Source organism: Triturus cristatus, chromosome 1_2 (assembly GCF_964204655.1).
Source record: "Triturus cristatus chromosome 1_2, aTriCri1.1, whole genome shotgun sequence".
NCBI classification, from domain to species: domain Eukaryota; kingdom Metazoa; phylum Chordata; class Amphibia; order Caudata; family Salamandridae; genus Triturus; species Triturus cristatus.
This window is the reverse complement of record NC_140580.1, coordinates 904,939,831-904,961,326: the sequence shown is the minus strand read 5'-3', so window position 1 is coordinate 904,961,326 and position 21,496 is coordinate 904,939,831. Positions and strand designations below refer to the sequence as shown.

The window sequence follows — 21,496 nt, the reverse complement described above, 5'->3', positions numbered from 1 at the left end:
CAGATGGTGTGGCAATTTGCTGCTTTAAAGTCATCGATGAGGTAGAGTTCTCCTTTGATGATGGATGGAACATTGATGAGTGTTGCGTCTTGGCAGTGAAGTGAACGCCACTGACAAGGGTGACTTTGACAGGGACAACAATAGAGGGTTTCAAAGGTTTAATTTCTTTGCAGCATTGTGAAGCTTTGGATGGCTTCTTTCCCAGAAGATGGGGCTTCCCTTAAAGCGAAATCAAAGCCGACTGGATGAAGAACAACTTCCTGCAGCTGAACACAGGCAAAACGGAAGTACTGATCTTTGCCAACAACAGCAACACATGGAACAGATTCTGGTGGCCATCAGACCTAGGACCTACACCTATTCTCTCCACCCACGCCAGAAACCTCGGAATCATCATTGACAACAAGATCACCATGCAAACTCATATCAACGCCTTCTCCGCTTCCTACTTCCTTACTCTGCGCATGCTACCTAAGATCTTCAAGTGGATACCCCTGCACACGAGACAACGTGACACAAGCCCTCATCATCAGCCGACTGGATTACGGCAATGCCCTCTACGTAGGAAACACAGCACACCTCCTACACAGACTATACAGAACACCACAGCCAGACTCATCCTCGGCCTTCCCCGATGAACCCACATCACACCCCACCTCATGCAACTCCACTGGCTCCCTGTACAGAAGAGATGACACGTCAAGCTGCTGACCTCCCTCCCCCCCCCCCCCCCCACACACACACACACACACACACACACACACACACACACACACACGACTCTACTCAACCAAAGACCCGCCTTCATTAACCACTGCTTGAATTTTCACCAACCGTCAAGAACACTGCACTTCGCCTCCCTTTCACTTGCCCATACTCTCCGCATCTTACTCAAGCAGAAGTGGATGACGCTCTTTCTCCCACATCTCAGCAAAGCCTTGGAACAGCCTCTCCATGCACCTCCAGACAACACCTCACTTTCGGAATTCCAAATGGCTCTCAAGACCTGGCTGTTTGAATAAGCCTCCTGAACCTGCAAACACCTGGATACCCTATTGGGTGATCAGCCACGCTTTATAAATCCTGATTGATTGGGTGGATGAATGAGTGGGTGAAATAAATGAGTGAATGGATGCCAGTAGATGGATAGATGGCAGAGTGGATGGATGGATGATGGAAGAATGACAGTGTGGATGAACAGCAGAGTGGATGGATGGATAGCAGGGTAGATGGATGGATGGCTGGCTGGTTGGATGGACAAATAGAGTGGATGGATGGAAGCAGGAGTGGATGGGAAGATGGATGAATGGCAGAGTGGATTAATGGATGGGTGGCAGAATTGATGAATGGGTGATATACTGTGGGCATGGAACGATGGCACAGTGTCTTGATGGCTGGATGGCAGAGTGGCTGGATGGATAAATAGATGGATGGCATAGTGGATGGATGGCAGAGTGGATGAATGGCAGAGAAGATAGAAGGATGGGAAAAGAATGAATGATGGATGAAATAATGAATGAATAGCCAAATGTAAAGGGAGGGCTTGGCTCACTTGCTTGGTAGCTTCAGTTTACAGTGGGGGCTAATCTAATTTTGTAGCAACTCCCTTGTGTTGAATCGTTAAAAAGCTATTACTCCAAAAGTGGATTCCCTTCACACAATGTGCAGCAGAAGCTGAGGGTAAGATGGTCTTTAGGGTAAGTAGCGTTCAGAGCTCAATCATCTCATTAGTTGCAAACCTAGCCAAAAGTTGGATAGGCTGCAAAACACTACCGAGGCCAATTCACAAACTGCATTTTGTAGTAGTTTTACTAGCACTACAATAGTACTACTAATTACTGCAAAATGCTATTCAGAAACCTATGAGGGTACATTTCCACTTTTTCCTCTCTTGTCTTTTCTATGGGGAGGTCTTCATACATGTAAATTTCCTATTTAGTAACAAATATGGGAAGGACAGGGGAAAAGAGGCTGGAAAAACTGGCATACTTACAACATAATGTGCGGGGTTTAGGGAGGAGTAAAGAAGCGTTAGGGAGGGGTTTAGGGAGCGACATGAAACCACCATCAAAAGAGTAAGCCCAATGTCATTCACAAACTGCGCTTCTAAAGTTACTATAGCCAAAAAGGGACCGAATACAGAACTGCATAACTTCAGCTCAGATCTGGAGTAAGTCCAGCACCACACACAGCTACCCACTGGTACTACAACACCCTCCAATAGAAAATACCAAAGGTAGGGACTTAAAATAAAAACTCCCCCAAAAATATTGTTAAATTAAATTAAAATATTTGAAATAGTCAAAAATATAAGTACATGTATTTTAATGTTAAACGTATTTAAAAATAAAACATTATACAATTATAAAATATTTTGGCCAAACGTTTTTGAATGTATAAATTAAGGTAACATTTTTTTTTTAAACATAATTAAATTGCGTTTAATTAATTGTATACATCACTTTTAATATTTTTTTGTACTTTAAGTGGGTATTGATTTTTTAAACTTCAGAAAATAATATTTAATACATTTAAATTAGATGCAATTCGAAAGTAAATAGTGCCATTTCATTTTATTCTACATTTAAAATACATATAAAATTAATTTACATTACTATTTAATATAAAAACTATTACATTTTTTTAATCAAAACACACTTAAGTACTTTTCACTAAACTTTACGATACCGAGACTCCACAGTGAGGGTGCAAATTTCCCTGTGGTTAAGTTCAGTGAAAAATAAAAAGGTTTATTAAACTTTACTAACTACTGAACATAATTTTATGCTAAATATTTATATACATCATTTCTATCTATTTATTTTAAATGTAGAATAAAATGCAAAATCCTACAGAACTATTAATTTTGAATTACATATTTAAATATAGTACATTAAAACGAGTTTTCTAAAGTTTAATTTACAAACTAAATTTCCACCTATAGTAAAATTAAATTACACATTTCAAAATAAAAATATATTTATCTATATCTTTAACTATTTTAATTAATTTAACATTATGCCCTATTTTTTTTTTTTTTTAAAGAGGGCTTTGCCGTAGCAGTGGTTCGCCATGTGTGGTGCTGGACTTACTGTTTCTTTTTTGGAAGTAGTAACTTACACTCATATTTGGCCCCACCCCATTTTTATTGGGTGATGTGTAAGTCTACACATCTGAGTAACTTTTTAAGATTTTGTGAATAGCCAAAAGTAGTAAAGTTACTCGAAGTGTAAGAGCAATTACACATGTAAATTACTTAGAAGTGAATGCTAGCTTTGTGGACGGCTCCGTATTGTAGTGTTTATGCATGTTCATACTGCTGTATTTCATGTTTCCTGAGTATTTCAAACCAGTAGAGTGATTTTTTCAAACACATGAAACAATAAAACGATCCATTGCTATAGAACCGCACTATTAAAACAAACATTAATGCTGCAATGACCCATTCAAACAGAATACATAACACAATGCATGTCACCATTTGCAAAAACACATTACAAAAGCAGACTATGCTGACTCAAACAGTATGAAAATGCAAAAAGGGTACACAGAAAATTACACCAGCAATGGGCTGTATCAGGGGTCTCCAAACCACGGCCCGCTACAACACTTAATCCGGCCCGCAGAAACAGCCCGGCAGGCAAAATCTTATCTGGCATGTAGAGTCAGACTGCCTGTAATACGCCGCTCCTCTCTGACAGCGGCTTCATATGCAATAGAAAAACAAGCATTTGCAATGCAATCGGTCTCACCTTTGGGACCTTTTATGTATTTAGCTATGCAGCACATTAGCCTGGGTGCTGAATCATCTGCTGTTCTTTAACATAGAGGGAAAGTAAGCAGCATACTGCGTGACACGCCAGGTATGGGAACACATGGAGAGAAATATTGCCTTTCAGCAGGAAATGGTATAGTCCAAAGCTCTGTTTTAAATATAAATTCAAGGCCTTCGGTGGTCATGTCAATGAAAATACAAGATTTGATAAATATAATATTCTCTACGGGTGCTCGTGGAAGACAATTACTATGGACTGGAATGCTAAAGTGATTCTGGTAGTTTAGTGACCTCTGCTGGTCGTTTTCCATCAAGGAAGTTAAATGGAGGCAGTTGCCAAAAAAATAAAAAAATAAAGTTCCTCAGCAGAAAGCAAGTCTGGTATTTTACTGACCTCTGCTGGTTGTTTTCTATCAAGACAGTGAAATAGAGGCAGGCAAAGAGAAAACAAAGTCCCTACGCGGAAGCAGACAAGTCCTAGGATGATCTCCAGAGCCCACAAACTACATACAGATATAAGTATATACTAAAGTATATCCAAGAGGTCTCGAATGCTCGACCTAAAAAGCAGACTCTTACTATTGCAGGAAGCCAGAAACTGAAGAAGGACAAAGGAAAGTAGAGTGGCTTGGAGAGGAACGCCAGTCATGGGCTCAAGAGCTGAGAGCGCCTTGTTTGCTGAATGAAATCTGTGGGAGAGTAGGAGCAATTCATTAAGAAGCTAAAAAGTAGGTCTGTAGTTGCTGCTGCTAGACAAGGAGAAGGCATTCAAAAAACGGGGGGGAAAGCAAGGCGAAAGCAGTGAGAACGAGGGAAAGGAGAAGGGACACAAAAAATGGTAAAAAGCAGTGAGAACGAGGTAAAAGCTAGGAGAAGGCACACTAAAATGAGGGGAAAAGCAAAGAGAAAGTAGTGAGAACGAGGGAAGAGCAAGGAAAATGCACACAATAAAAGGGGGGAAGCAGAAGAAAGCAGTGAAAATGAGGTAAAAGCAAGGAGAAGGCACACAAACAGGGGAAAAGCAAGGAGAAAGCAGTGAGAACGAGGGAAAAGCAAGGAGAAAGAATTAACACAAGGAGAAACCCGTGAGAACAAGGAAGAAGGAAGGAGAAGGCACTTTAAAAAACAGGGAAATAACAAGGGGTAGACAGGAGCAAGAGCGATGCAGTAGCACGGGAAGACCTTTGTGTGGGACAACTTTACTAGCCAAAAAAATCACACCGAAGTCACATCTATGATACCACCAGTCTCCTACGGACTCCTTTGCTTTACCATGGTTTTCTTAAAAAAACAAAATTTACACTCCGGGAATGCGCAATTTGCCAGTTTTTCCCCCATTCTAAGGAACCAAGTACAAATTGTTGCAAATTGCTCAGCTGCTAATTTGCAAACCTCGCATGATCCAAGTAATTTCCTCAGTGCGTATGCTATGTTTCATTCGTACATAAAAGCCCATGCAGGAACTGGGTGAGGAAGTCTTGTGACGCAACTAGATTAGTAGAGCTAACACGTGCACAGGGAATGTCACAAATTTTAAAATGAAGCATCTTTTAGATTAGAAAGTTTTTTTTCCTTTATAATTGTCACATTTCTCTTTTGTTGTAAATCATATCATGCAGATTACAAAAAAGATCCAAGTAAAATGAATTTATTCATTTAAATTGTATTCATATAAAACAATTTTTTTCAGGCCCTTGAATATTTCTAAAATATACGCTGTAACCCTCACACTGAAAAGTTTGGAGACTGCTGCGCTATATGAATAAAAACACAATGCAATGAACACAGTAACAGCACCACCCCTTGGGCCCGCTTACGATCGTCCGCCATAGTTTCACATTTGGGTCCGCCTGCCTACTAGGCGGCGGTCCCACAGGGCTAATTATGATGCGACCGCCAACGTGGCGGTCGCATTGCCCATGTTTTGTATTGCGGCGGGTGCTGTGCTTGGCAGAGCCCGCCGCAATACAATACAGACACCCCACCCATATCCCTGCACTATGTGGCAGGCAATATGTGGTGCCTGCCACATGCTGCAGGGATGTGTAGGAGGGCACCATAGATGACCCACAGGTCCCGGGTCTGTGTATCCCTTTCCTCCAGCCTTTTCATGGCGGGTTCACCACCATGAATGGGCCGGAGGAAAGGAACATCGTAATGCCTACGGCGGTGCATGGTAGGCACCACCACCATTGCAGGCATTACTCTACTTCCGATGGACCGACAGGCTCCTTGAGCCAGTCGGATCCTTGGCGGACGGTCTTTCCGACCGCCACACAGCCGCTCGCCATCTAAATGTGGCGGGCAGTGAAGTTGTTGAAAATGGCAGGGAAACCCCACCAACAGGCTGTCGGTGACGGACTCCCCACCATTGTAATCAGGCCCCAAGTTTCTAAAGTAATATGTAAAGAAATGCCCTGCTTTGGAGAAAGTAGTGCGGGCAGAATTTGAGAATTAACGTTGTTTTCATTTGAAAGATATTGATCACCTGTGCTCTTGCAGTTGATTTTTTTCTTTAAGTGTAAGATACCACACATCTTTTATCTCTTCGATGTAACGCTGCTCTTGCTAATAATCTGCTGGAGGCTCAAGTGAAAAGGGGCTTTGTGGGGTGCAAGGGTAGGACCTTGTAAGATTAATAAACACTGCATAGTGAAAGGGGTTCCCAGGCTGCATTCATACACAGGGCATGCACAAGCCTCTGCAAACACAGAACGGGCACAGTGCAAGCAGCGCGAGCTTCCCACCTACACAGAGCACGTGCAGTATTCACACCACAGACAACACACGTTCACGCTTCCTTCACGCACAAATTCACAAACAGTAGAAGCAGAACTTGCTCGTAGGCTAGGAGGGGAAGCAGATGAGCAGCCCCCTGTAACCGCGGCAGCCAAAACACGTTTCTTGGAAAGTGCACACTGCTTTAAACAGACAACTTTCCCAGGGGCGTAACAACCACCCCCTCTGCAAAGTCCACGCTCCGGGTTCAGTCAGGCTACGAGGGGCCTGCCGCCCGAGCGCAGTCCGCGAAGGGGCCCCTGGAGCACGCCGGAAGCACCGCGGGGGCTAATGTTACACCACTGCTTGCTGCACATGGCATAAAAATATAAGCGCTGCAGGCTTCTTTCGTCATAGGCAACGTGCATACATTGAAACAGACAGCATCGTCGGGTGAATAACAGCTGTGAGAGGAGGCAGACGGATCAGGGAGTACATGAATGTTCCCTCGTGTACACACAAAACACCACTTGGTTTGCATGACATGTGCATCGCTGTTTTACAACCCGCAGCAGGAGAAGCAGGTCTTGGAAAGTCCCCAAGATTGATGCGCATGCTACAAAGTCCTGTCTGTACATGCACCTCACTGCCAGACGTGTTTAACCTTTTGGATTCATCCAATAATTTGGATGAAACAAATAATGTTACATACTGGGAGGGAGACCCCTAATTCTGTACAAAAAGATATATTACTATTCCCGAATTACGCTTTTGTTCACCCTCTGATAAACACAAGCTCCTGGAAATACAAAATCTTCCTACTTTTTGATGCAAAATACTCCTCCTTAGTTTTTACACAATTCTGCATGTGCGTTTTCAGGAAACATGCATGTAACATCTGCTAACCTTGAAAGTGGAGATTTTGATACAGAAAGGAGGAAAATTATATTTAACTACTAAGGAGCACTGGTTATTTCCCCAAAGTCCTCAAGCTGACAAACTTTGTCTTCTCACCCGGGAATGACGCATTTGCTCTACCAGGCGAAGAAAGAACGTATACATTGTGTTTGCAGTTTTTTTGATTGGACAGACAAAGCGCAGCAAGCCAATAAAATCACGGATGATGATGTAAGGAAAGTGCAATCCCATTACTAAGGTTATCCTAGGACTGACTCCATGTCATCAGGAATGTTGTCTTCCCAGTTCTGGACATCTATTTAATCGCCTACCACGTTCAGGGAGTTGTAGACCTGCTGTAATTCTACTGAGCTACTTACTGAATTACAATGGCTTGGAAGAGGTCCGTTCAAAACAAAGTCTGCTTCTCTGGTGACCGGACGTTATCCACTAATGCATCTCTTTGACGGAATTCAACTTACTTAGGACAGTAGGGAGCAAGTGAGTAAAACTAGTGCCTGCAATTCCTGCCCCGAGGACAAGTTGAGATTATAAATTCATTCAAATTTCTTTTCATTTTGGGTTAGATTCTTTTGCTTTTCATCCTGGAAATGCAAGAAAAACTAAACGTGCAGAATACAGTGAAAACAAAAACACACAACCGTATGAATTATTCTCACACCTGACTGGGGGCAAGTGAGGTTCTCTAGATTTGAAACCCATACCCCTTGTCACATGTCGAATCCGTGTTGAGCATAAGGCAATGGCGAAGTCACAAGCCTGGCGACACAGAGCAGCAAAATAAATTCACAGATTAGACTATGTCAGCATTTGAGCAGTCACTCAAAACACGCGCCGCCACTCCACAATCCGTGGCCTTCTACAAGACGGCAGGACGCACCCACCTCCAACTCCTCCATGGTGACGATGCCATCGTGGTTGGCGTCAATCACCTCCTCAAACTCCTTTTTGCGGTCTTTAACCCAGTCATCGTCAATGTCTTGTGCCTGCTGATTCTCCACTGTGCCCACAGGCAAAGAAATGAACTCGGACTTGGTAAGCTTCTTATCGCCATCCTGGTCTGTTGAAAAGAGTCATAAACATGAACACAATAAATAAAGTCAACTCTGATACCGGTTTAACAGTCAGAGGGAGCAGTTAAGTGAGAGATAGAAAATGTGGGGACTAAAAACGTGGGCAGCCCTGGGCTCTACAGTGGAGTTGTATGTGGACTACATTGGTTATTTCACCTTTAAGCTGTTAAAGGTCGACAATAGGGGGGCTGGTGGAAGGTTTGATCACACGTCTATTAATTAAGCTTTGTTGTTACTGAAACATGAAAACAGCAATTTATGTGGTTCATGTATAACACTTTAATTTATAAATATGGACTGGAATATGTTAGGAAAATGTTTTCTGGGTGAGTGGCAAAATGCATTGCAAATATTGTACATGTAGATCAGACCGGCCTTATTTCTGTACAAAAAGCAATGTCAAATGTATGTAAAGGGTTTTTAATGATGAATATGTCACCTAATTGCATTGGTGGGGAAGTCTACAAGGCTTCTAGACTTTGCTTTTGGGACCAATTCAATCAGCAGGTGGAATTACTATGTAAGCTTTACATAAATTGAGTAATTTCAGCAGAAATACTGAATGAAAGGGTTACAAGGGAAGATTTCCCATTATCAATGTTAGTGTTTACAATAGCCGATCATCTGCCCAGATCCCTTCTCAATAAAGGATTTAGGTTTCACAGAGTTCAATGCAAAGCTTCCCTATAGACAAGTGACTTACTAACATGGAACAAATTAAGTAGACGTTTATCACCGAGTGTAGTGGCATTTTAGGACTTTGCCCTATTTCTCAAAATCATCCATAACATGGAACACTTCAAGGCACGGTTGTGTCCAAAGAGTTTGGGGGGGGGGGGGAGCAATGAAATAAATATAAGACTTTCTGGAATGTAATGTTACAGCTATCCTTCAACAATGCCTACTGGGCTCCTTCCCTAAAACGAAGTATTGTTCAAAACCATGGGTTCCAGGAGGGTAGCAAAGGGACTGGTCTTACCTAAACAGAAAACTGCAATGTAATGAATGCCTGTCGAAAGGAAGTAGGATTGAAACCAGTGGTCATTGGCTAAGAGGAACCTGGGAAATCAGGGAGATGGGGATCATTAGCGAAGCTTGGGATAAGCCACCATATAAGCTGACAAAAGACTGCCTTCAGTCTATGGTGCTTGAACAGGTACTGGCTGAAAACAAGACAATATAATGCGCTTGACTAGAGGGCCAAACAATCTTTGTAGGCTCTGGAAAGGAATAACAAATCAAACTTTTCTTTGATTGTAGTATTAGTAAAGTGATGATGTAAATCACTAAGCTCATGTCCATTCTCGACATTTACTTATCAATTTACATTAAATTATTTTTGTCATGATGGTTTATATAATCTCATGTATATGAAGATGTCCTGGAATTGAGTAGTATTCCACAATGTTCTTCATACAACTTAAAATTGATGGTTTGCACTTTTATAGCATGACAATAAAATACAAAAAAGAACCCAGTATGTTTATAAATAAAATCAAAACTGAAAACAAATGTAATAGAGGTCAAATTTTAAAAATGATACGTTATAAAATAAGTCTCCCTTCTCAGTCCACAGTATTCTTTCCCTTACATCTTGCATTCTATTTGAGAAGTTTGTGCCCTGAATTGATTGTAAAATGGAATGACAGTGAATGACATTTTGTTATAAGAAGCTGTTTGAAAATGCAAAGGTGAAAAAAACATTCGAATGGCATGTATATGTTATGAAGATTGTGAACATTTTACTCTTACAATTCAACACATTTTTATTTACTATATATATATATATATATATATATATATATATATATATATATATATATATATACACACACATACACACACACACACACACACACACACACACACACACACATGCTGAATAGTTTGAAAGGTATCCTCAAATAAACTGGAAGGTTCTTTTGAGATGTTTGCTTAACCAACCACAAGTTAGTTGCCACCTGCCTTACTTTGACACACACAATTTAGCATCTCATCGAACTAGCTGCAACTACCTGTAGATATTATGAAGGGTATATTCATACAAACAAAATAGGAATAGGATAATGGTGATTTAAACGAGATATATGCTATCTCCTCCAAATACCGTATTCCATAAAGTTTCTTCCAAATATGTTAAGCGGTTTAAAAAAAAGAATTATATGAAACATGCACACAAAGTATCTGCTCTACTAATTCAAACACAAAAACATTTAAAACTTTTACTTTGGTTTGTGAAGTCTTGAGGAAGTATTCTGATGAGGAATTTAAAGGTGCACAAGCTAATTCAAAAACAACATCAGCAGGTGCTTTTAATTTAGGCAAGGACAGTTCTAAGCGTATTGCTTGTATGTGTAGTTAGAATCCCAGTGATGTGAAGACAGAATGGTGTGTGGTCTGTAACTCTGAATAAACTAGAACAGGGACCTGCAATCCATCTATTGGGGTGGGGTGACTTTTCTTTCTCTAAAACATCGAAAAGACTGGACAAATGCAATTTCCACTAACGAGCATGTTCAGGTGACATGTTTGTAGCAGTGTTAGCATGTCTAGTTCATCTGAAACCCTTTATCAGGTCTAGGGCCCACATGTTGGTATTGTATCCAGATCTGGAGGCAAAATTAGTTCAAAAAAAGAAATAAACGTAAGACAGTAGACAAGGAAGGGTGCATAATTTAGACTGCAAGTTCAGCGAGAACAGGTCCATTATCTAAAATGTACTCTGGGGAAAGGAACGTGGATTCCCGGCAGTCACCACAACAGTGAAGGACAGGAAATATTTTTCAAGGTATTTTCATTTCCTGTTCGTAAGGCTTTGTCTACCCACTGCCAGGAAGAGGAGTCCCACGCACATTTCAGCGATGGTTTCAGGCTGAGATTGTGCTCTGGTCAAAATCATGTTATTCTAAGCCAAGTCTTACCCAAGTCTCGCACAATCTCCTTCACCATGAACTTTAGCATTCCACGGCTGTGCTCCGGATGCTGGAAGGAGAGGAACTCCTCCTCGTTTAGCAGCTGGTTTGTAGGAGGATTGTCAGCCTGGAACCAGCGATCCTTCAGGTTGTCAAGCACTTCCTGTGCTGGAAAAGAAGAGTTACTGTTGTAGAAACTCATTCCTACAGATCAGGCCTGTTTAAAAACCTACATTTTATTTGTTAATTAAATACCTTACATCACAAACTGAAATCTTGCAGTTCTAAATCGATATTATGACTCAAAGGTATGCATTTCACGGACCTTCATGCATTAAAGTTTGCGGATTTTCAAGTTTTCATGCGGTAGATCACAGAATCTAATGTGTTCCAGACAGATCTGAGCGCCTGTCCTTCAGACATCTGGTAACACATCCCACTGCATAGTGTGCTAGCTGTACAGAATATCCTGTATTAAAGGTGAACCATAGGTCCCCAAAGGTCTTTGCAGTGGACAATCAAATCACTGTTGAGAAGTATGGCTTGGCACCAGTCATCTGACAGCACTGGGCCAGAAAGAACAACTCACTCTATCCCCATAAAAAATAGTTACCCCTACCCTTAACAGGAGTACATTAAAAAATGATTTCAGGGTCGGAAACCTGCTGAACTCTGCTGAATACCTGCAAGCTTATGGGAGCGTTTTACACACACAGAACGCCCACAAACCCACCATAGGGAGTGAATGTGTTCACATACTAAATTTATTACATTGGAGACGTATCCTGGTAAGAGAGCAAAATCACAAACCTGATTGTATAAATCGAAATGAGATTTAGTTTCAACAAATTGTTTTTTTTGCTCACCGAAATTCAGGTTTGGAGTACAAAACAGTTTTAAGAATTGTTTCAGGTGTGTAAAGTAGAAAGGTGAAACACATATGCTTAGTTCTGCTCCATGGGGACAAAAGCTAGAACTGTTGTTTTAAGAAAAAGAATTCAGCAACAGGTATTCGAAATGATGTCACTCAAACTGTTATTTCCTCTTCATTTCAAAACACTACTTTTTTGGAAAACATCACAAATATAGCACTATACCTGCAAAGACGACTTGCAGTTGCACGATACTGTGCAATATACCTAGATGTCATTTACAAAATTTCATGTCAAATACATCTCTCGCAATCTTAGTTAGAACGCCATGGTAAACTCGTTTAAGAAGCCGATGAGTGTTGCATCCAGATTACCACACATTGTTCCCAACTGTTACTTCAGAGTTTAACAGTAATCCTACTATGTGTAATGCCTACTGATACACCGCATACGCGCAGGCTTCCCAAAGGGTGATCAATTTCAAATTTACCAGTGTATACTGACTTAAACCCAATGATTAAAAAAAAAACATATTCCAAAACGTTTTCCACCGAAAAGGTACGTGCCACAAGGTAATTGTCCAACTGTTGCACTTAAGTATAATTAGATTAGCCCCTGTAGTATAGGTTACCCAGTGGCTGAAAGGGACAATGATTGTGATATGAGCATTGCTTTGTTATCTGATTAGCCCTTTCCATTTTAATGGATACATGTTAGAATTGTAAGACTCACTTTTTGCACATAGATTATTTTGTATGTATTGGTATTGCACTTTATTGATCACTTTACAGCTTGCTACATAAAGTGTCTCTTCTTTTATATAATGGTTATTCTATTACAACTAATTTAAATTCTCCTTTGCTGCTATAATGAATTTGATATTTTACGGGATTGCCCGAGAGCTCCCTTTGTTGCATTTTACATCGGCCTTATTCCTTTTAAGTGCTGTATGTATTTTTAGGTGATGTATTTATGTATGTTGCACTTTCATGATCCTGGTGATCGAAATAAAATTTATTATGATGGTATGTGCCAAAGGATACCAAAAAGCATTAGCAAGTATTTCCACTGTCTCTACTGCAGGTGATCCCGCAATGAAGTCAGCTGAGGAAGCAATCAAGAAGAAGCCTCAGTGATAGCCAAGAATCATTTCGGAGAATAATGGGTCTGGCATCTAGCAACAAATCAGTGGCGAGATAACGTCAATATGACTGTGTTTTGAACAAATAAGTACTAATTGTGATCTCGATTACTTGTGATGGTGCTACACTGAATGAAAACCAAAGAAAAAGCTTTAAAAAAACATAAACAAAAAAAAAAAAAAAAACAGGCGATGCACCAGAAGAAACAGGAGAAAGGAAGAGGGGAGCAGAACGCTGAAATCCTTATCGGAGTAGGAAAGCAGGATTCGCTTATGAGGTTTTGTTGGCAGTTAGGAGAAAATAGAAAAGAACTAACTGGTGCGTCAGGCATTACCCAAAGGGGAGGGGATGATAGGATCTATCCTGTTAAAAACCGAAGTTGAGAAGAAACTCCTCTGTCAAACTGGAAGAAAGCTAAACATAAAGGCCAATAACATTGGCTTCGGGAAGGCGAGCAGTAAAAAGCTACGGGTAAACTGCAGAAAATGCTGTAAAACACAAACTTTTTTCAACTCTTTATTTAACAGGTGCTCAAGCAACAGTACAGTACTGCAATAATAGTTCACCATAGCACAGATTACTGAGGCACAAAATACGATCTCTGCCTGGAGAAATGTATAACATAGTCTCTAACGTTCCAACAAGCAGTAGACAATTCCCTCAAAAGACATAACTAAAGTCACTCGAACAGTACATCTGTAATAATCTTCAATCATTTGCAGGTTATAGACCACGGTACCTTTGCCTTCCCCACAAACCTTTTTCCCAATTGCGCAGACAAACTCTGCAGAGATACACTGTGTGCTCTGCCTGCTGACACCAGTCAAGGTCCGCCTTCCAATCAGCCACATTGGGGGACACCACTCGGCACTGTCGCCCAATATTGCGCTTAGCCACAGTTGAAGCTAAAGCAAGCCATATTTTCTGATAGCAATGCCAGACTACTTCGCCCAAAATGTGAAGGAGGTGCCACTGGACCTCCACAGGGACCTCCTGTCCCGTAAACTTGGCCATTATTCGTACACTTTCTATCGGTAGCCTTGTATCACAGGACAATCCCACAACAGATAAAAACATGCATTGGCATAGCCAATAGGTTTCGCCTTTGGGGCATTTTAAATGTTTAGACAGAGCTATTGGCTTTGTTAACGTTTTCTAATATGTGTTGTAGAGCATTGTGAATGTTGTGCAGCATGTTTAAAAGATATAATAAAAGTGTTATAACCATTTTTGTCACCTTATATATAACCTAGAAAACATTATATACAACCGAAGTACCCTAATAAAAACCAGAATTAACACCAAAAATGTGTTCTAGTTTTTTTGTTTATGCAATGCTGTCAATTTTTCTCTGCCTGTTCTAATGCTTTTTTGTTATAGTTTTATTGTTAGGTGGGGGCAGTTCATCATAGTAACATAAGCGCACTTTCACCCGCAAAGGGGCATCTTGGTGCTGAATAACAGACTTCTATTGGTTACCCAACTTAATAGTACTCATTTTCTTGACCTCAGAAAGGATGAAATGCTGAGTGAATTTTCCGGGATTTGGACCTGTGACCATGAGGTCGAACACAGTCCTCTGCAGTGAGCACAAATACATGTAAAACCCGGGAAACATGGTGTAAATTGAGCAGAGTGCATGTGTCTATTGCGCAGAGTAAGTGTAGAACACAGAATATACACCACACATGGCAATAAGTTGTAAAATATATGCACAGCAGAGTTCACAGTATGGCCCTGTTGTGGCAATACATACTTAGAACTTAATGTACGCAAAGCGCGGGGTAGAAAGGGTGCATGTAAAACACAGGTAAGAGGGCGGTAGATGTACAGCACCGAAACCACAGAACAAGGCAGGCACCGAAACACAAGTTAGTAGTATATTGCACAGAAAAAATGCGAGCACAAAGCACGCGCACATGACTGCCACACAGCACAGAGTACACGTACAGCATGCAAGGTCGATGTAGAAGTCATTCAGGTGGTGGTAGCGCGTTTAAAAAGGGTGAAAAGGCATAGAAACATCCGAGTACACGTAAATCAAGTACCAGTAGAAGAGAGTACACAGAGTTAAGCACACAATACAAGGTAAACGAGGAGCACGTGCTACACGTACACCACTGAGGACACAGAATGGGTGAAGGAATGGGCGGGCGTGGAGTAAGTTAGTATGATGGGGGAGAAAGGGATGAGTGGATTTTAGTGGAAGAGATCTGGGGATGAACAAGGACAAGAAGGGGTGATTGATGGCTGGTGGAAAAGGGAATGGAGAGTAAAGAGGGTGAAGGTGAGTGAAGGAATGGGCGTGGCTATGAAGGATGTGGGGAGATGGTAAAGGAGGAGATGAGGAATGAGGGAGGCGAAGTAGGGCGATGAAGATGGGGTGGGTAATAAAAGGAGGGGGTAAAGGCATGAGGGGAGGGGTGTTGAAGTGAGATGGGGACCCAGTGAGGGTTGTGGAGGCAAGATAGGACTCAAGCAAAGAATTGGAGTGTTGGGGGCAAATGAGTACGGGAGGGCAGCAAAAGGGAGTGCGGGAGGGAATGTGTGGAAGGGAGTTAGAATACATTTTCAGGGTGAGGGGTAAAAGGGTAGTGTGGAGTGGTTTCGTAGAAGCGACGTGGGAGGGGAAGTTAGGGGTTGTGAAGTGGATAAGGCAAGCATCTACGGCTGTGGGGGTGAGAGAGAAATCAGGGGGATAGAGGGAAGCAGAGGGGGGGGGGGGGGGCAAGGCAGAGCCGAGGTAGGAATTTGTGAGCGGAAGTTAAGACTGAGTTAACATGAGTTGGCAGGGGGAATGAGGGTGAGGGGAAGGCGTATGGGGGCATTAATTGAAGATGTAAAGGGAAATCAAAACGAGAAAAGAGGTTGAAGTGAGAGAATACAGATGTGAAACTGCTGGAGAAGGTCGAGAGGCTGCAGGCGCGGAAGGAGAGGAGGGAGGCTTGGTCAGACAGGAGAGGTGAGGAGTGAAAAAAACAAGCGTGGCTGCTAAACTGAAAGCAACCGCGCTCTGTTTAATGATCCATGATGAGGAATGCAGTTGGCACCTTGCGCGCCTCTGCTCGCTTCCAACAGCTGAATGCCGTGGGATTGAGGTGGGGGAGTGAAAAAAACAAGCACGGCCGCTAAACTGAAAGCGACCGCGCTGTGTTTAATGATCCACGACGAGAAATTCAGCTGGCACCCTGCGCGCAGCTGCTCGCTCCAGACAGCTGGATGCCAAGGGAGTGAACATTTACAGAAAAGGTGGGACAAGCACCCGCCTTTGGCCAATTTCGTGTTTTTATTTTTGAAAGCCACACGCAAAGCCCAATAGAATGTGTGGAAGTTGAAAAACCACACGGACAAGTTTCGAGAAAGTCTGGAGAGATTCCAAGAGGCCTTCCCATATAGCAGCGCATGTGCGTTGCGCTAGGCTCGACCTAAAAAGTCCCGTCCTTCCCACAACCCCGTCGACAGTTAGAAGTAGCAGCACGCCCCATTCGATTTAGCAATGTTTTAAAATAATATGCACTAAAGAGGATCTTTAATTGGACTAAATAAACAAAACTAGATCTTATTGCAGCTTCTCTGGGACCCGGTATGGCCTCGACCCAATCTTCATCGTCAAGTGAACCTAAGTCTTTCTTTCATGCCTCTCTGAGTGACACTAGGTGGTCTGGAGAGTTATTCGCCAATTTCCTGGAAATGGTTGAGATAGCACATCAGGGGATTCATTAACAGGCGATCCTGAAGTGGGGCGGTTTCAGACTATTGTTCTCCTTCCTGGATGTGACACCACAGCGCATGTACGAATTGCAAGTATTGCTACCGCTCTGAATCCCTCAATTCATATTCCTGTTGAAGAATCTCAAACTATACAAAAGCCTGTCCCCTCCACATATTACCCAGACGTTTCAAGCCAATCAACCCCCATTTTGTGAATTCTTTCAGTCTGCCTACTTTAGATGGAAGATCGCTGTCCCAAAGTGTGGACTTTCCCCATTAGCCTTCCCTACCAGGCCAAATATTTGGTGGCCTCTCCACATCCTCAACACCGTCTGAGTATGGGCAGGCAGGGTGTACTCAAGTTTTCTACTGTATAAAATAGAGGGGTAGCCCCTTACATTCATAGCAATTTTGTCCGCTTGGTAGGCAGGTTCTCCCTGGTCTGCAAACACCCAGTCATTCACTAGTACTAATTGGGCAGTCAAATAATATTTCAGAATGTTTGATACTGCCAAGCTCCTTTGCAACTTATGAAGGGCTATGTGGGACATACCTCTGTCCCGCAACAGACGACATATTTAGCCATTTTTTTTTTTAAAGAAATCTGGCGGGATCCTATGGGGCGAATTCTGCTGGATGTATAGGACGCAGGGGAGAGTCATTTTAAATAGGGCAGTCCGACCCGTAAGAGAGAGCAGGAGTGTCCGCCAGTGTTGGACGTCCCTGTGGAACTGGTCTAGCTGTGCGAGACTGTTGCTAGCAAAGAAGGTTTGAGCCTCCCTCGTAACAGACGCCCAGATATTTAAAGCCGTACAACTCCATAGGGAAAGTGCATCTCAGAAACAACTGCAGGGTCCCTTCCACCACTGGGAACTGTAGAGACTTCTACCAATTAATCCGGGAGCCAGAGTGATCGCTGAATATGTGGAAGATTTGTAGGATTCTGTCAATTGAGAACAGCGGCTTCGTGACATACAGCAGAATATCGCCTGTGTACAAGGAGATTCTTTTGTCCCAAACCAAACTAACTGGAATTCCCCAAATGGGGGAGTCTTGGCAAACCCAGGCCGCCAGGGGCTCAAGCGGTAGCGCAAAAAGAATGGGGGACAAACGACAACCTTGTCGTGTGCCCTTCTTGAGAGCAAATGCTCAGGACAGAGTTATTTACGCAGACACGTGTGGCTCAATGGTTAGAGCGGCAGACCCTGATGCAGAAGTCTGGCCCGGACCAGGGTTCAATTCCCGCCTCGGCGGATCTTGGGCTCAATTTCCCCGGACCCGATAATTCTCGCCTCGGTGCCTATTCTAATCATGGGTCACACTCTGCAACTCTGGGCAATAGCTTGCTTAATCTCCACAACGGCCCCAACAGCGCTGGGATGCCTGGCTTCACCTTGGGGGTGCCCAGGAGTGGGCACTTCACAGGGAAAGGCCAGGAAGGGTTCCACAGCGGTATGTGCACAGCGCCTGAGAGACCCTTTCGGGGGGGTGCGGAGCGCTATATAAAATGCACTACATTTACATTACATAGCCTAACACATCCGATAAACTTGGGGCCAAAACCAAGACGCTTCAGCATGCGAATACGTAATTTGATTCCACGCTGTCATCTTAGCGTCCGAGGACAGCAACACCACCGGCTTGGCAAAGGAGGCCCCAGTCACATACAAGATTCTGTGCAGTCATCTCAGATTCTGTACGCGTCCCTCTGTGCGGCATGAATCTGGACTGATACGGATGGACCACGGATGTAATTACCAACGGAAATCAGAATGCCAAGGTCTTGGCCAAGACCTTAGCCTCAAAGTTGAGCAGCAAGATGGGTCTGTAAAACCCACATTCAGTCGCTGGTTTGCCCTTCTGAGGAATAACAACTATGATAGCGGTTCTTTGGTCCTCTGATAGAGATCCCTCTTTATTTGTAGTCTGAAAATATTCAGGAGATAATCCCCAATTTTATTGGTCATACATTTGCTTAATTCCAAGGGAAGGCCATTCGGCACGTTACTTTGCAAAATCTTAAAACTAGCGGTCGTGTGACAGTCTCACAACAACCATCAACACATATTCACAATCCTGCCTCATTGGAGATATGCTTAAAAGCTTTGGGCAGGGATCAAGCAGGCCGACCAGTACATAGGAAGAAGGCTGGATTAGATATTTCATATATCGTTCAGAACTACAATGAACCTTAGCTTCACCAAAAAACTGCTTAGCTCCTGCAAAACACTTCTATAAGAGACTGGCCTTTTCTTTTTGCTGGTGGCAGCAAAATATAAAACCACAGAATGTAAAAATAAAATCTTATCTAAAAGAAAAGTAAGACCTGAAACAAAGGCGCCCAACTGTTACGCCAGGGACAGCCCCACAAGCATTCCATTTGCTGACGCACAACATATTACCTGGAACTTTTTCCTCCAAAACAAGAGACTAGATTTCCGGCACTCAGCAACGCAAAGTAAAGACTTTGAAAAAAATATATTGCTCAAGGCACTGTAATCGCTGTACATGAGTGTCTCATGATTCAATTTCCTGTCTGTTCAGTGCGCAAAAAAGACAAAATATCAAGATGGTTTCTCTGCTTAACCAGTCACCTTTTCAGAAGGTTGATTTTATCATTTACCCGTTTCCTGTGGTTGACAAACCCAGAGATGACTAGAACGAGGAACGTATGCTGATTGTACCTCTCACACTTGTAGCTGAAGAATGGGCACTGGTGCACCCACGTCTACCCATCTCTTTTTAATGTATACATGTATAAATTTGGAACACACTTGACTTGACCAAATCCGGCCTATACTCCCCAGTTTCCAATTTAGTGAGGATAAGTTCAGGGGTTCTCAAGTTTTTTTGGGTGAAACGGTTTGTAAGGTGTGGATATGCAGATGTTAAGTTTTGCTCCATTCTACAGCCCAGACTACGGATAGGTGGCATGCAGAGAGCGTATTTGGCCACATTTGCCCTTTTCGTAGATTGACCTACATCTCTTCTCTAATTTGTGACTCGTGCTTACAAAATCTGCACTGCAAATGGTTAAAACAAAATTGACCTTTGAATTTCTGTATTTTTAATGTTATTCTAGATCTCCAGGTTTCCAAGAATTTTAACTGCAGGACAGAGCTCTGTTGTAAGATTGACTGGAGTGAACACATTTGTAGTCATCAGTTCATCCAACTCCAAAGGGCTGGAGGTAGCAAAAAATAATTTAAATTCAGGTGGGAATCGTGAGTTCAGCAAATGTTCAGGTTGATTGCAATAGTTTTGACTTTCTGTTTTTGACTCAATAAAAGTTAACAGGTCTTTAAAGTATTGCTAGGCTGAACTGGGCATCGGGGTGTTGAAAAAAAAACGGGGTTTGTATCAAACATTTTGGGCTAGTGAAAAATGTTACATATTTTTTCCACAGTGTGTTTGGCCGAATACTTCAATTTTGACTTTTATAACTGCTATTTTAATAACGTCACTCTATTCTACAATTGGACATTATCGCTGGGCCACTGATACTTTTGTTAATTTTGACTATGCCTTTTCATGTTGGTGAGCCTTACAAGGAGTCCGTTGTTGCGCCTTGATCTCTTGCTGTAGTATTTTTTGGGTTGAGGGAATTGTAAGTGTATTAAAGTGCATGGTCATTGCTTGTTGGTTCAGGAGTCGACTGATCGAACACTACTTGAATCTTAAGTTCAGCAACATATTTTTCAAGGCCGGCCTGTGCATCTTAAACACTTGGGAGTGTTGGATGACTTGATACACCTTTGACTGAACTGTATGGCATGACTTTGTCGTTTATGGGGCGGTTTACTGACAGATTGTCTTTGCGTGTTTGTCTTAAAGAGTTCAGTATGTTATTGCTTGACGTTTGAATGAAGAGAATCATATTTGCTTAAATATGCTTTTTTAGTCTACTCTACTAAATATATTTTTTTAATATCCAAACTCCTCCAACAATTTAACTAAGTAGTTAGGGGTTTTAGTTGTCCACAGAGTGCAAGCAAAACTTAGGCCCAGTGAGAAAGACTGAACTTGTTTACTTAAGATTTTAAACTTTGGAACCTGAATTACAGCAAGCTGCAGAGCGTGCAAAGGATTAAGAAAAGGAGATTTTAAGGTGACGTTATTGTCTTAGTGGCAGATGTTCATCTTGAGATAATCATTAATTCTGGGGGCCATGCTGAGCTCTAGTCATATTGGGATTCTAGCATCCAGTTCTGGAAACTGCGTATTAGATATTGTGTCCAGTTTCGCGAGGTAAAATTAGGCAGGGAAATGGATGAAATGATAGAGTTTCATATGCCATGGGATTACATATTTTCAGGCTTAAGGAACTTACAAACTGTAGCCTTCTGCGACAGAGAAAACCACAAGAGGGCAAAAC

General features: G+C 42.2%; 1 protein-coding gene across 6 annotated transcripts in view; it reads right to left on the bottom strand.

The window, feature by feature from the left end:
* The window catches only part of SDF4 (stromal cell derived factor 4), a 168,110-nt gene that overhangs the window by 12,998 nt on the left and 133,616 nt on the right, over nt 1-21,496 (bottom strand). For all 6 annotated transcript variants that reach the window (XM_085609625.1, XM_085609629.1, XM_085609627.1 and 3 more), the window contains 2 exons: nt 11,406-11,564; nt 8,296-8,471 (listed from right to left, as the gene is read on the bottom strand). In XM_085609625.1, the coding sequence (XP_085465751.1) occupies nt 8,296-8,471; nt 11,406-11,564 (335 nt within the window). The remainder of the gene's footprint in view (nt 1-8,295; nt 8,472-11,405; nt 11,565-21,496) is intronic.